Source organism: Mycotypha africana, assembly GCF_025528875.1.
Source record: "Mycotypha africana strain NRRL 2978 chromosome Unknown BDF20scaffold_8, whole genome shotgun sequence".
In the NCBI taxonomy this organism is placed as follows: Eukaryota; Fungi; Mucoromycota; class Mucoromycetes; order Mucorales; family Mycotyphaceae; genus Mycotypha; species Mycotypha africana.
In genome coordinates, this window is record NW_026515732.1 from 1,698,164 (window position 1) to 1,713,264 (window position 15,101).

At 37.9% G+C, this 15,101-nt stretch overlaps 5 protein-coding genes across 5 annotated transcripts; all 5 read right to left on the reverse strand.

Annotated features, from left to right (window-relative positions):
- Positions 1-407: 407 nt before the first annotated feature.
- BDF20DRAFT_823504 (HisG-domain-containing protein) lies at positions 408-1,401 on the reverse strand (the record flags this gene model as incomplete). Its single annotated transcript, XM_053077800.1, has 2 exons — positions 408-802; positions 897-1,401. 2 exons carry the CDS (start codon positions 1,399-1,401, stop codon positions 408-410), a joined length of 900 nt encoding a protein of 299 aa, XP_052934491.1.
- A 2,335-nt stretch (positions 1,402-3,736) lies between these two features.
- Positions 3,737-5,064, reverse strand: BDF20DRAFT_837731 (PRP38 family-domain-containing protein; the record flags this gene model as incomplete). Its single annotated transcript, XM_053079087.1, has 4 exons — positions 3,737-4,200; positions 4,285-4,410; positions 4,487-4,500; positions 4,865-5,064. The coding sequence occupies 4 exons, from the start codon at positions 5,062-5,064 to the stop codon at positions 3,737-3,739; spliced, it is 804 nt and encodes a 267-aa protein (XP_052934492.1).
- A 482-nt stretch (positions 5,065-5,546) lies between these two features.
- BDF20DRAFT_823751 (uncharacterized protein) lies at positions 5,547-6,148 on the reverse strand (the record flags this gene model as incomplete). The annotated part of the gene is made up of 3 exons (XM_053077825.1): positions 5,547-5,668; positions 5,755-5,878; positions 5,957-6,148. The coding sequence occupies 3 exons, from the start codon at positions 6,146-6,148 to the stop codon at positions 5,547-5,549; spliced, it is 438 nt and encodes a 145-aa protein (XP_052934493.1).
- Positions 6,149-8,563: 2,415 nt separating this feature from the next.
- On the reverse strand, positions 8,564-11,935 carry BDF20DRAFT_978420 (uncharacterized protein). The gene is made up of 3 exons (XM_053085098.1): positions 11,843-11,935; positions 11,533-11,747; positions 8,564-11,441 (listed from the first exon to the last, which is right to left on the reverse strand). Exons 1-3 carry the CDS (start codon positions 11,892-11,894, stop codon positions 8,700-8,702), a joined length of 3,009 nt encoding a protein of 1,002 aa, XP_052934494.1. The 5' UTR covers positions 11,895-11,935; the 3' UTR covers positions 8,564-8,699.
- BDF20DRAFT_884302 (uncharacterized protein) lies at positions 11,936-13,524 on the reverse strand. Its single transcript, XM_053081853.1, has 2 exons — positions 13,400-13,524; positions 11,936-13,334 (listed from the first exon to the last, which is right to left on the reverse strand). Exons 1-2 carry the CDS (start codon positions 13,446-13,448, stop codon positions 12,235-12,237), a joined length of 1,149 nt encoding a protein of 382 aa, XP_052934495.1. The 5' UTR covers positions 13,449-13,524; the 3' UTR covers positions 11,936-12,234.
- Between the last annotated feature and the right edge of the window lie 1,577 nt (positions 13,525-15,101).

Genomic DNA, 15,101 nt, shown 5'->3' on the forward strand with positions numbered 1-15,101 from the left:
GTCCCATTGTTATTGTAATTTATTTTGGAGCCCAAAGAGTATGAAATTTAGTCGTTTGCATATCTTTTTTAACTTTTCAAGTAATAAACCTCCGTTTTTCCCTGTTGGATAGACGTACTATTTCTATTCAGATGTATGATATCAAAGAAAAATAACTTGGTAGTAGGCACTTAGATGTAAATCAATGATTGAGAGTAAATAAAATTGGAATATGTTTAGATGGTCGAACCAATATAAACATTGCAAAATATATAAAGTCGAGTCAATAATGATTTGGAGGGTATAGACATAATGGTTTTTTTAATTTCTAACATGAAAGTGGCCAACACATGGGATATGATCTAATTCGCTTTCTAGTAAAGGGCCAACTCTTCCCTCTTTGTACACAAAATTCTAATTGAACATTTCTAGACGCGACAGCTTGCAAAACCCATTACCATTATATCCGTAGCACCACAATCCGTTAACTGATCCATGATATCTCCTTTTTCCTTTTTCAATATCATAGAGGAAACAGATAACCATTCATTATCACCCTTCATTTCCAATGTGGAAATGGTAGGACCTTGACGACCTGGCGTGATTTTGACAGCTTTGTCAAGATTTTTGCGCTGAATATTGTAAGTGCATAAAACAAACTTTTTAGCAGTTATCACACCGCGCACACGTGACGCAATTCTTTCAATCAAATCCGTATGCTTTGACTTTTTGTTGGCTATCAAAATAGATTGGGTGTGCATAATATCGTGAATATCGTGAAGACCTGCTGCACGCATTGATTCACCAGTTTCAACAAGATCGACTAATATTATCATGTTAACATAATTCATTAAAAAACTATTTCGGGTGAAAACTTTTTGAGCAGTATGTGTTTCGATAAGAATATGATACGTTACCAATACCATCTGCCAAGCCAAGTGCACAAGCAGCTTCGACGGAACCAGAAACGTGCTGAATAACAGTCTTCTTTCCAGAAGCTTGATCCAAAGGCTCAAACACTTTGGCTGCTGTATTTACAAAACTTGTAACAATACGTTTACCGACCAGCGATTCAATTGTTTGATAAGGACCCTTTTGAGGTACACAAAGACAAAGTCGGCACTTTCCAAACTCCAATTCCTGAACTTCACGAATTTTTTGCTCGGCGCCACTTTCTTTAACAATATCCTGGCCAGTAATACCTAGATCCACATCACCGTCAGCTACATATTTGGCGATATCGGCAGCAGGCAGAAAAACAAGAGCAATAGGCAGGTTGGTGCAAAGGGCAATGTCTTGGCGTGAACTTCTGTTGAAATGAATGTCACAGCCCTTGAGTAAATCCATACACGTTTCATAAATTCTGCCCTTCTTGGGCACAGCAAAAAGCAATCTATCTTCGAGGTCTTTAACGAATTCCATTTATCTTTGTTAGCTGACTATTCTACACGTGTAGCTACGGTATTGACGGTAACAAAAAAAATAAAAGAGGACAAAAAAGGGTAAACTTAGAATAGTGTCGTTTTTTCAATTAGTTTTTTGTAAGCTGAATGAGTCACAGAATAAAAAAGTGAAACAAAGTGAAAGTTAAACTTTTCAGAGACCAGGAAATCGGATCAAAGATGTGCCTGGCATTTGATTAAAAATCAACAAAAATTTTATTCAGTGCCTTTCAATGCTCTCTTTTGCCGACGGCTTCGGTTTGTGGATATTCACTGTTGAATCGACATTGTTGGGATTAATACGAGCAAAGACGTTCTGAATGAAAGCTTGGGCCTGTCTTTTAGACATGGACTTTCAGGAAACATGAGCCAATACACTACCAAGAGTATGACAATGACAACGTAATACAATATCAAATAACTCTACAAATAACGACTACATAAAATGTGCGGTTATTGTTGTTCTGCTTCACAGCGACACTATATATATGCATGACAATGCAGAGGAAAGGATATTATTTATCTTCAAGGAACCCTTCTTCTGTAACTTAAAATAACAATCCTATATCATATGCCTTAGTGCTTAAATGCCTGCAGATACCTGACGATTGACAGAACTTCCCAAAACAACCATTTTTAGATGAGCAAAAGTAGAACTTACTCTAACGTGTAGATCGATAATTTTCTGACACCTCTTGCAGCGACCTCAAAATCACGCTCGAGGAACAGCTTCCTTCAACGAATTGGGTATGAGTCTTAACCATTTCAGAAAAGTCTTGAATGTGCTAAACTTTGTAAAATTAGTTTCTAAATATGTTTTAATTTTGATACAGCAGTTTAATACTTAAACTGATCTCATTTGACGTTAAATTGAGATATTCATAATTTGAGACTTTAGACTGTTTCTTTGTTATCCAGTGTTGAAGTAGATGAGTATTTTTTTCACAAAAAACGAAAGCAATAGCTGTGTAATTTAGTCATAGAAATGAAGATTGTATTTTAAAATTTTGTAATTTGCGCTAACAATTCTAATGATGGGAGAAGGTAGCAGTTTAAGAACTAAAAAGGGAAGAAATGTTCATTGAGAAGTCCAGTGCAGATAGCGCTGTGTTATAGCGTTCTATATATCCTCGAAAGAGTAAGAATAACTCTTTAGAAAAGGTGATTATGATTATATTGCTAATGCTCGATTTGAAGCGGCCTAAAAGCCTTTCGTAGTCTGTGTACTCAGTATCAAACGGGTAATCGTTCCAGTTACATAAGTTTCTACATTTCCTAAGACCATCAATGCTTAGCAATTCCGGGGCCCGCCAACTTAAATGAGACAGATTTTCTCCATAGTTGATCAAACAAGAATACCCGTTGTTGCTCAGCTTTCAAATTTTGGATACACGATAACATGGACCTTGCAATTTACACATTTAACTTACGTTCCAAACGAGCCTAACACATATATCAACTACTTATAATTTGCTTGCGTCTGAGCCGCTAAGTGACACCATCAGTGGGCTGTTCCTCTGTTTTTTGTGGTGGTCGATAAAATAAAATTTTACGACTGATCTAACAATGATATTTATATAACCGTAGCAGTGACAAAACGGTACCAATGCCAATAACGTAAGGATCAAAAAAAGTACGTCCAAGTTTTATTAAGTCAATTTCCCTATCTCCACCTTTTATTACTAAACTGAAAAATCAGTCGCTATTACAGAAAAGAGAGAGAATTGAAAGGAATTCGTTCAATTTACAAATACAGCCAGCTTATCTATTAACTCTAACCAAAGTTCAAAAATATTTCTATGTCTTTATTTGCATGTCCTTTAATTTTATTCGCGTCATCCTAAATGAATGACTACAAGAGAAAACCACACTTACACAGCACTTTATTGTTCGAATGAAAGACGCTAAAGTTATTAGTGCTAATAAAAAATTATTGGAAGCATCGACTTTATCTACTTTTGTTCGGATGCGACTTTGCCGTCATACTGGTTCAAGATATGATGTGTACTTATTTGACCAAATGGTATATTTAATTTAAGATGGTGAAGGTGGGGGTAGGGGAGATGAGTGATCAGAATGAGGATATAATGGACAACGCGAATGATTCATATATATTAATGCTTTGAAAAAAGTTTAATATTCTAAATAGTAGAGTAATAAGTGACGGTCTGCGATTGCTATTGAATTGTCGTGTTAATAAGTTTGAATTTATATCTATTTACAATTTTCATCAAAACAAAGCAACATGATTCTTTATCATAGTTGAGTTCCAGTGACTTTAATGGATTAAGACTGCAAGTAACGCTAATCGAACATCAATTCTTTTCTTCATCCTGACTTTCTTCGTCTTCCAAATCATCTTCTAATGCACTTTCCCTTGGCTCTAGTTCATCATTCTGTTCGAGTACATATCGATTGGTCAAATATGGCAACATCACATCGCAAACGCGTTCTTTATGTAAAAGATCGTCAATAAAAGCATCCATATATGTCAAAAAGTACCCGTCTCCTTCTCGTACTCGCAATTTTCGATAATCGTTCAGCAGTGGTTCGAGATATTGGTAGATGTCTTTTGCTCTGCCTGTTAATCGTAAATAGAATGCGCCTAATGCTCGTAAATACTTGAAGTCCTCCTGTGAAATCAACTCGATAATCACATCTTTTTCAGGTAATAATTGTAATAGCTTGAGTGTCAGGCAAAGAAACTCTGTAGGTTGATTTCCTCCATATAAACCCCCGATATATTCTAACTCTACTGCTCTATCCATTAGAGTCGCAGCTATAAACCATAAACGTGTATAAGAGTTATCGTTACAAAATAGCAGCAAAAATCATTTTACTTTGAGCTTTCATCGTTATATACCTGATAAACCATAACATTTTTCTTTCCAGTAAAGCGATCCTTGAATTCGTTCTCGAATAATTTTTTCAATTAAATGCATTGGATGACGACCATGAACGGATGGTCCGGAGTGATAGTTTGGATTTTCTAAAAGAATTATGGTTGTAAGTCAAAAGGCACTTGAGAAGTAAGCTACGATCTGAAGGGACAAACGCTCAATTACCGGCCATTTCAATGCTAATTTATGTCGATTTTAGGATGGTATTGTAAGAGTAAAGTTTGCAGAAATTTTTTGATTTTCGAACACTTGAATACAAAAAAGATAGGACCCAAAAACGAACCCTCATTGGCGGAGGCAATTGTGGCGATAGATGAAAGCAAAGTTTAGGTTCAAATAACGTGAAAGCTTGATAGATGAGAAGAGTCGTAGTATCAATCAGTTCACTTCAGGCCTATTCATTTATTGTAAGCAATGATACGTATATCGTTCAAATCGAATATATTGCTTTTTCATGCAAAGTTCTCGTATAAGCTTTACTTTAACTTTTCGTTTCCAGTGCATTATTTAATTGATAACATGCAATCATTACAGGGTTCTTACTTAGATGCACAGAATTGACGTGAAAAAAAGATTCTCGCGCAATCCTTTTGCTGTGCTGTCATAGAGGACAGGGAGTTATAATATGTGGTAGCATTATTAATGAGATTAAGGAGAGATAACATGGTAGAATATAACTTAGTATTTCTAATTGTTGTAAGAAGATAATAAGGATGATGAGCGTTTTCGAAATGTACCGACATAGTTTGCGTTCAGGCTAACCCGGGTTTCTAATAAACTCTTAAGAGTTGCTTCCTTTTGATGATCGCATCAGAGATGATAGACATTGAAAAAGAAAGGGCAGCAAGTAAGTATATTCTGAAAAGTTTTGGTCGACACAGTCTCATACATGGATTTGAAAAGCATGCAGCTATATTCAATATCTATATAACTCGGGAGTGACGTTTATTTGATATGGCAGCTTTCAATACGACTTGATGCGTATAAAATGGTTAATGCTTACTGATACAGAATACAATATGTGGTAACGAAATATCGGAAAGGAAGAATAGAACAAATAGTTGGTGTATATGGAAATACTCAGAGTTGGACGTGAACAAGAGTTGCAATGATAAAAGTGTTTAAGAAATGGAGAGATAATGTACTATGAAAATTGGTTCAGTGTATGTAATGAATAGAAGAGGGAGAGAATGTTCATGTGTTTGCGTAGGTATTATGTGTTGGCTTAGGTTCTTTCGTCATCTTCATCGTCGTCACCGTTATATTCGTGCCATTCAATAGGAATAACACCCTTGTTATAGTCGCTTTCAAGTTGGCCCCAGACAGCAGGTGTAAGATCCAAACAACCTACATATTAAATTTTTATTGTTTAGCTGTCTTCGTTTATATGCCGATCTTTGCAGGCAATAGTACGAAAGCAGATGGTAGATTACCTCTCTTGCATCCAGGGCAAGCATCTGTCACCGTAGCAATAGTACACTTCTTTCTGCTGCAAATTTTTAGTTTTTTTCCACACCAACGACTCTTTTTGCTCATATCACCGTACTGCTCAGCATTCTAAAGAACAAAATTGAAGATAATGAGTATACTCTCCTAGAGTATGGATAAACGTAACAACAATGAAACTAGTAATACCATGGCTACAATTTGTGAATGGACATCTGCATAAGGACCGCAGGCACCTTGTGAACCACCTTCCTTGACAGGATCAAAAAAAGTACCAATACCTCTGAACAAGAGTTTTTTAACTGTTTTGACGATTTTGCCAGCGATGCCTCTTTCTTCTATAGGTCGTGCCGCAACGAGCGAATGACTGGCTGTAGACATAAAGGTGGCAAGAACCATACAGCATATAATTGTTACTAATAAATGGCACTTCATCTTTTTTTCTTTTTGCTTCTATCTGATGTTGTTGATTTGTATGAGTGGTAAGGATATTGCTTAGATAAAAAGTGACTATATCTGACAAGACAGTAGTAGTAGAAAAAGAAAAGACTCTATTTGGGTGGCAATTAAAAGTGTAAGGTAAGAAAAGAGTTCAGAAAAGGTAAACCATTGTTAAAATGTTTCTAAATACTCTTGACTTTATATACCGATTTCTTCTACGACAAAAAGGGGTCAAGAACATAAAAAAGAGACCACCAAACAAAGGGGAAGGATTGACAGCTTATTGCTGTTATAGATACACATACGCACACGTACAGACGGACCATCGACATGTAGCACTCATTTGGATAAAGAAATTGAAGAAGAGACAAAGTTAGAGAAAGTAAGGGGAAGGGGTCGCAGTAGATGAAAGGAGGAGTCAAAATGAAAAAAAAAGACCGTTTCTGGTGAGCTTAGAACGAATCTAAAAAGAATTTGTTCACCGTTCACTGCTTAGAGAAAACACTTTTTTTTTGTTTATCTAATTAAAGATAGTAGCGATAACATTATCTCCCTTTAATTCATGTTCTTCATGTTGTAAGTTATGAACCTGAAGACGCAAAGAAGACAACAATCAGAGCACCCTTTTTGAAAACACTTAGAGAAAAAAAAAAAAAAAAAAACCTAAAAAGAAGTGCACGACGTAAATGCAAAAGGATGTTTGTGTTTTGTGTACGATTCTGCCAAACCACCTGCAGTTTTAGAAGCGTGAATGCACGTATTCAACGACTTTTAGCATTTCGTTGTCTAAATAGCTTAAAGATAGTATCGAGCAGTAACGATATCTCGATGATCCTGCTTTGCAAGATTGACGATGAATTGAATGAGAATAGCTATATGCGTAACCTGAATTGTACATATAGATACTTATTCTCGTACAACTGTTCTTATAGTTGTATATAGGATAGTTGTTGTCCAGTAGAATATTGTGCTATAAACCAGAAAAAAAAAGGGAAAATAGCTCATCTTGTGGATATATAATTACCAATTAACTTGCCTGGAAATTTGAATAAGCAGACATCAACATGATCTGCTGCCATCTATATACTTATCAAAGGGAGCATGTTGCCATAACGAATGTCTGGACGTTCGAGATGGTATTACAATAATGTCTTTTATCTATATCTGTCATAGAGTCTCATTTTGCAATATTTCCTGTAATATTAAAACTTCTCCACTTTCTTTTTAAAGGTAGGCTTCTTCTTTCTTTTCACTTTGGATGAACTCCCTAAAAACTACACGAAAATCTCCTAAAAGAAGAACTCTATTCATAGATCGTATTACACACAATGGTGTTGGAATTTCCCGGGAAATAAGCAACCCAGCTTTCTTTTGGTCCTTAACTCCTTCTTTTCCCCTGAAAAGATTGCTCGACATCAGTTACAGAAGTTTGTGTGTAAAGAGGGTTGGTTATATATACATCTGAGTCTGTAGGTGCGTGTGTCTGATATCACATAAAATAAGCACGTACCAAACACACAGATGTAAATTATACATGTTGTGGCTTTGTCCTATTCGGCTTACTTTGCATATTCGTTGGACGATTTGCACTGCATAGTCAAGTAACGTATATTTTTCTTTGTTCTTCCTGTTTACCCTCCCTTACTTGGATAATCTCGCTCATCTTTTCTTGAAGAGATGACCGCCAGCAACAAAAAGGTCGCGTGATGTCACAAGGATATGCTTTGTTTGATGTCTCGCTGCTGTCCGGCCCTGACTCCGAATATATGTTGCACTTTAAACTGTTTGATTTACATAGTCCTCATCGATAAAATAAATACCCTGAATTTGTACGTGATCTTTTTATTTTGGTGAGCCGATAAACAGAATTAGCTTTCTGTAGTACAAATAGTAAAAACAAAGGTGCATAATATGCATATTTCACTATTTTGAAAGAGTCGGAGCTCTGTAATAGATAGAAATGTTTCGAGTGAAAGATACTTGTAGAAGGAATCTCCTTCTCAGTCTACATCCGACGAACAGTAAACTGATATCTGGCATATATTGAATTTCTTCCCTTTTCTTCTCAAGATTGAACGCATGTACGCATTAGCGATAACTATGGAATCGGTCGTAAATCAACTCCTTTATGCTCTGTATTTGCATACAATTCTACCGGAGAAGAAAATGTTTGGGAAGCCCCCAATTTAACCATATGTAACGCGGTTTTATTCTTTAAGAATAATTTATGCAGATACATCCGGAAGAGGAGGATGCAATTCAAACGGCAATCTTTCAAGAACAAAAATTCGAGGGTGGCGACGAAAATGTATTATTATCTACAACCCATCAACATCATTATTGATATGATATCACAAATACTAGCTTTTATTAAGATTGTTCTTCGTTCATAATATTCGTAAACATTAACAACAATTTTTGATGGATTGTGTACAAACAGGAAATTGCCATTTACGAAAGCACATAAAAATTACCAATGTATAACAGAGATTTACCATCTTCTGTTAATATCTTTAGAACCTGCAGCAGCACCAGGACGACGACGATTGGCAAAGCCACTATCACGTTCGCGATCCTCGCGACCAGCTCCATCATTACCGTCACGACGAGGTCCAAAGCTACCCGAGCTTCTATCACGATCTCCACCGGCACGATCTCCACCAGCACGATCATCGCCAAAGCGATCTCCACCGAAACGACTACCAGCGGTACGACGGATACCTCCAGCAGTATGCCATGAATCAGCTTCATCAGCGCGAGTACGAGTAGAAGGTGTATTTGAGCGACTTCTCCAACCACCACTAGAAGGTTCACGATCCAACGTACGACGAGCGGGAGGCGTGTATTTACCAGCAGAGGGGGCAGGGGCGGCAGGGGCGGCAGGCTTGGCTCGTTGTTCTTGCAGTTTACGCTCAATTGCCTCATCACGCTCTCTCTGAATTCTGGCAGCTTCTTCCAATTTCTTTTGTCTCTCCGCTTCTTCTTCTCTCTTCTTAGCAAGGAGAGCTTCCTTTTCTTGACGCTCACGTTCAGCGGCTTCAGCGCGTTCACGTTCTTCTTCTTCAAGGCGTTTTCTTTCCGCTTCTTCTTCAGCACGTTGCTTCTCCAATGCAGCCTTCTTTTCACGCCACATAGCAATTCTCTCTTGTTTCTCCTTTTCAATAGCTTCTTCAGCTTCCTTTCGTAATGCTTCCATTTTCTTTTGATGACGCTGTTCGATCTTGGCTTTGAATTCCTTATAATCATTCAATATACGGCCGAAGCGTTCCTTTAACTTCATATCTTCTTCATGTTGAGATTTAGCAGCTGTAAGACGAGCCTTGCGTTGAGCGTCATAGAATGCCTTATCAGTCTTTTGTTGATGTTCATAATCCTTCTCCAACAAGGGAATTTCTTCTTTTCTATAAGCACGTTCACTATGGTCGAGACGCTTAGAGATTTGCTTAAGACGATCGCTTAATTCCTTCTGTTCAGTTTGGAGACGAGACACCTTGATATCTAACAAAGTCTTGACATCAGATTGTTCGATTTCTTCAGGCTTCAATTCCAAACCGGTCTTATTACTGATTTCTTCAGCGATACGCTTAGCTTGATCGCGTTGAATTTCTTCTTGAATACGTTTCAAACGTTCTTCTTCACGACGCTTCATCTCTTCTTCTTGACGTTTTCTTTCAGCTTCAGCCTTCTTAGCAGCGGCAGCAGCCTTTTGTTGAGCAGCCAATTTCTCTTTACGAGCTATTTCAGACTCAATAACTTCCTTACGGCGTTCAATAGTCACCTTTCTGGCGAGAGCTTGCTTATGCTCCTCTTCAGCACCAGCTAAAGCACGTTGGACAGCTTCTTGCTTTTCCTTCTGAGCATTAGCCTTGACATCAGGATCAATCATTTGCACAACAGCATGTAAGCTCACACCAAGACGAGAGAGTTGAGTACGCATCAAATCAGCAGGGGAAGATTGCAATTGAATACCTTCAGCAACTGTATCCTTAGGAGGAGCAAACAAATCAGTTTCGAAGCTTAAGCTTTGTGAAGCATGATCGATACGAATGTTCAATTCACCACGTTTGCAACCGTTCATAATAAACTTCTCAATAGTGGCAGCATCATAGTTGAAAGGGGCAGGGAAAGAAGCCAAGTTCAAAACGAAGTCAAGCTTAACAGTGGTATACACTTGAGAAAGTTGTTGTAAGAGACGAGTCAAAATGACTTGATGAAGAGGGCGAACGTATTTGGCCAAATCAGAATCTTCGGAAATCTTGGACAAGATAGGGTTAATTTTCTTGCAAATAGACAAAGGATGGAATTGAACTTCGAGAATGTTGTAGAGATCGCGGATTTCAGGGCGAACACGAGAAAGGATATTCTTATTCAAGGCTTCCTTCAACAGACCAGTACGCGTAGGCTGAGTCGTCAAACCCATCAACATAGAAAGGCGGTTCAATTTTTGAACGCGATATTCATCAGCTTCGACATAACCTGGGCGTGTTTTGGTGGTAGTGATGATAGGAATGGCGAGAGCGGATAATAAAACAATTGAAGCCATACGAGATTGCTCTTCGTCAGTCATGCTCTTATTGATGGCACGTTCAATAGTGGCGTATCTGTTCCAAGCAGCTGAGTGGAAAAGATAGTCTTCTGAGACCATGAAAATTTTGGTAAGCTTTTCGTAATAATTGGCCATCATAACAGGCTTGGGAGGTCTCTTTGAGGTGGTCAATAAGGTGTGAATATCCTCGACAGATTTAAAAGCTTCCTGCCAAAGTTCAAGTTCTACAGCTGCATTAAGTTGAGCAAAACGAGCCTCCAAATAAGCTTGAAGAGTTTCAGGGTCGTTCAAGTTGACAGCGTGGGGTTGATGAGAGTACTTGGCGACGTTCACAAAGTGATTGCGAAGAATTTCGCAAAGGCGTCTAAATTCTGTCTTACGGTCGTAAATCAAACAAAAGTTGAAGGCTTTCATAGTGACGGCATTATAAAGTGATTCTAAACGTGAGTTGTTTCTCATAATATCAAGAACTGTACGATAGGCTTCCCATAAGAATTTCAACCAAGGTGTAATAATTAAACGATCACGTCTATCTTTGTTTTGATCACCAGAGACAGTACTGAGCATAACTGATTCTGGTGTTTCTGACGCTTCTAAATCGTCAACATCAACTGCAATTTTATCGGCTTTTTCGCGAGCTTCAGCAACTTTCTCTTCAGCAAGGGTGAGCATTTTGTTGATGATGATCTGTCGAGTTGTAGATGAGTCGAATAAAGGTATAAAAAGAATTAGATGAGTAAAGTAAGGATGGAATTGATGGGAATCATAAGTTGCTAACCTCAATAGAGTTGACACTGGTATTCTGCGCAATGTTACGGTATTGATGCAAGCCTTCTTTAACCATTTTGCCCTTCTTCAATTCGACACAAAGTTCGACGTACTTGAGCATAATAGGTTCCATAACTGTGATGGGATTGCTACGGGAACGCTTAGAGAGAATGACATCATGAAGAGCTTGTAAAGCAGCTTCATTTTCACCCACGGCTTGGAGTTCTGTAAATATTGTAACATAAATTCTATGTGTTAATCATCCATCTATATAATTCATCCATCCAACAGATCATCCTTCAAATTTTGGTCCATCTAACCTTCAACTCTCTTTAAAACGTTATCTGATTTCACAGCGTAGAAAGGTGCCATAGTTAAACGTGAAGAGCTGGACAATATTACAGAATGTTTGTTGTACTCCAGCAGTTTTGTTACGTGTGCACTTTGGGTGAATGATCACCAAGGCAACACCCACCATAGAAAATTGAATCTCCGAACCGTCATCATTTTCTGTGGGGACATGCGGTATGAGAGCTTCCTTTTCCCTCTCACTTTTATTTGCAAGTGTACAAGCCAAGAAAAGCTGATTGTAGTTGTAAGAAGCTTCCAGTCTGTACTTTATAGCAAACTTTATAACGACATTTTGAGTTGCTCTCAACCATTTTTTGGCTAGAATAAAATATTGTTTACATAGAAACTCATAACAGTTTTTTTATTCTTGCAATAAGGATTCAAATAAATAATGCTCTTGTACGGGCTCTATCAAGTTTTTCAGTGATTCACCTGACATCACTTGGTCCAGTTCGTATAAACTCAAATTAATACGGTGATCTGTAACCCTGTTCTGTGGGTAGTTATATGTACGGATTTTCTCCGATCGATCACCTGTGCCGATCTGCTTATTACGGGAATTGCGTCTTTCCATCTGCGTCTTCAATCGCTCTACTTCATAAATCTTTGCTCTCAATACTTTGATTGCTTTCATTTTATTCTTATGTTGTGAACGTTCGTCTTGCATAGCCACTACAATACCTGTTGGCAAATGAGTGACTCGCACTGCACTATCTGTTGTGTTTACATGCTGTCCACCTGCCCCTGAAGCTCGATAGACATCAAATTTTAAATCACTATCTCTAAGCTGTACATCCACTTCAGTAGGTTGAGGTAGAATGGCTACCGTTACAGTTGATGTATGGATTCTTCCTTGTTGTTCTGTCGCTGGCACGCGCTGTACACGATGTACGCCTGATTCATACTTTAACCATTTAAATACATGTCTCCCAGCGATATTGACCGTGACATCTTTCAAACCCCCTTTCATATCGTCAGATTGAGAATACACTTCCCATTTCCATTTTTGAAGTTGAGCAAAACGTTCGTACATACGTGCCATATCCGCTGAAAAAAGAGCAGCCTCTTCACCACCAGCACCTGATCTGATTTCCAGGATGGCATCACTGGATTCATCGGCGGCATCTTTAGGGGCTAACTCTGATATAAGGTTCTTTTCTAACTGATATATTTGGGTAGTTATATCGTTGTATTCTTCTTTGGCGAGTTCGAGCATATCATTGTCAATTTCTTCCTTTGTATTGGAAAGCATGCCTTGAAGATCGGCTAGATCTCTTCGCCTTTTTTGCCATTCTTCGAATAATTCTTTGGATGTTGAAAGCTGTGATAATTCTATAGAAGTTTGTGTGATATCAATACCAGGTGTATTATTGCTGAGATTTGCTAGAAGGGTATCGTGGCGTTTTGATAGTGAACTGAGTCTTGCTTCAAGTTGTGGGGTAATTTTCGAATCAAATAAGGCTAGAAGTTGTATGGAATGTAAGCATCCAGATTCTCCCAGACTCAACAACGGCAATAGTTCTTACCTTTAGTGGAATACCGCGATACTTGGCGACAGAAAGGCCTAAACAACATTTTGTTCGTTACAAGAAATAGATTTCATCTTTTACAGGGAATAAATCGTGGATATACAGGTATTCCTCGTTTTTCGGACCTTTCAAATAAATTTCGGATCTTTGCAATTTATTCTAAGACAACCTTCGCCTTTTGAAAAAGGTACTGTACCTATACTTATTACGCTTCTTTGGCTATTACTTTTTACTGAAATTCATGTATTCCAAAACCAAGCGAGGGTGACATAACATGCAATGGTAGTATCGTATGGGTTTTGAGTGCTGACAAGCCAAGCTTACATCTGCATAGCTTTACTGGTCACAATCGTGTCTAAAAGCACACTTTGCTTGGAAATCAGAAGGGTCTCGTCTCAAATAACACTAGGTGCGTCTCAAAGGAGCAAGAGCAATACGGCATTGTGGAAATTGTTACCGATTCAAATAGAAGAAATAGTAGTTAAATTCTTGATGAAAAATTTTTGCATGGTTTATATATGTATATATAAAAGCAATGGTTCAAGCGGCAGAGTCGCTTTTTTTAAGCAAGATAAAGAGGATTCGTCATAGGAAAGCACCTTATCTCTACAAACGAGGATTTCAATCAGTAGAAGATAATGTGATTCATGGGACCGCACTCATTTGACAAGCTATAGTGGACGATTTAGATTCTCGATTTTTTGAGATGTCTTTCAAAAGCAGTGATGATAAATTATGCAGAGTCAAGACATAGCACAGGTAAGCTTCTCTGATTGTTTCAAGACGATTTTACAGGTATGACATATTTTTATATTTACCTTGTACAATGTACGAATTGGTCCACACCTTCGTATGATATTGTAAGCTATTATGATTTACAAGGCATAATAGACATACACACCTATAAAAGGCTGCTAATAGAGTTTTCAAAAGATGTCATGTCAAGGATAAGTCGTTCAACTATCGATAATTAATGGAACCCCAAATACTGTTTGCCCTATGAATGCTCCTCATTTTGTTATCGATGAAAGACTAAAGAGATTCATTGACTCGGTTCAAGTTATCTATCAGATGGAAGCCGCGATTAATCGTCAACTATGCCAGCTATTAAATACTGTAAGATCTGGTTAGATACTGTTGTACCTACAATGCTACTCAAATCCACATAACCACCTCAGTATGAGTTTTATAATCTGACGCACTTTTATCTAAGCCTGCATATTACTATGATCTTATTTCTTCCGTTGAAAGAGAGACAGGTAGGCGGAAAGAAGTACTTTTTCAGACAGTGATATACCCTATTCAAAATCAAAAACTAAGACGAGGATTTTAATTTGATACAAACTGATTGTCATCCACATATATCTACATGAGAGTGGATTGACACGAGGCAGGATGTGTAGGTTCATGTCGTTTATACTCAAGTAGGTAAAGACGTGCAATAAATAATCACTCGATAGAAATTACGGGTGGTTACGTATCGAGAAGGGATGAATAAGGCAGTGCACTTTTTCACAACAATTGTAATAAACCATATTTAATAGTAAGACGCGACAGGTTATACAGCAGTTCCATTCCCAGAGTTTCCTTTGCCCATTTTTTCCGCACTATTCTAGATAGAAAGTAGTTCAATCAATAGGTCGGCATTTTGCTCGAGAAAAGGCGTTAGTCTAACGGCTTTAATAGAGAAAGCCAGTCT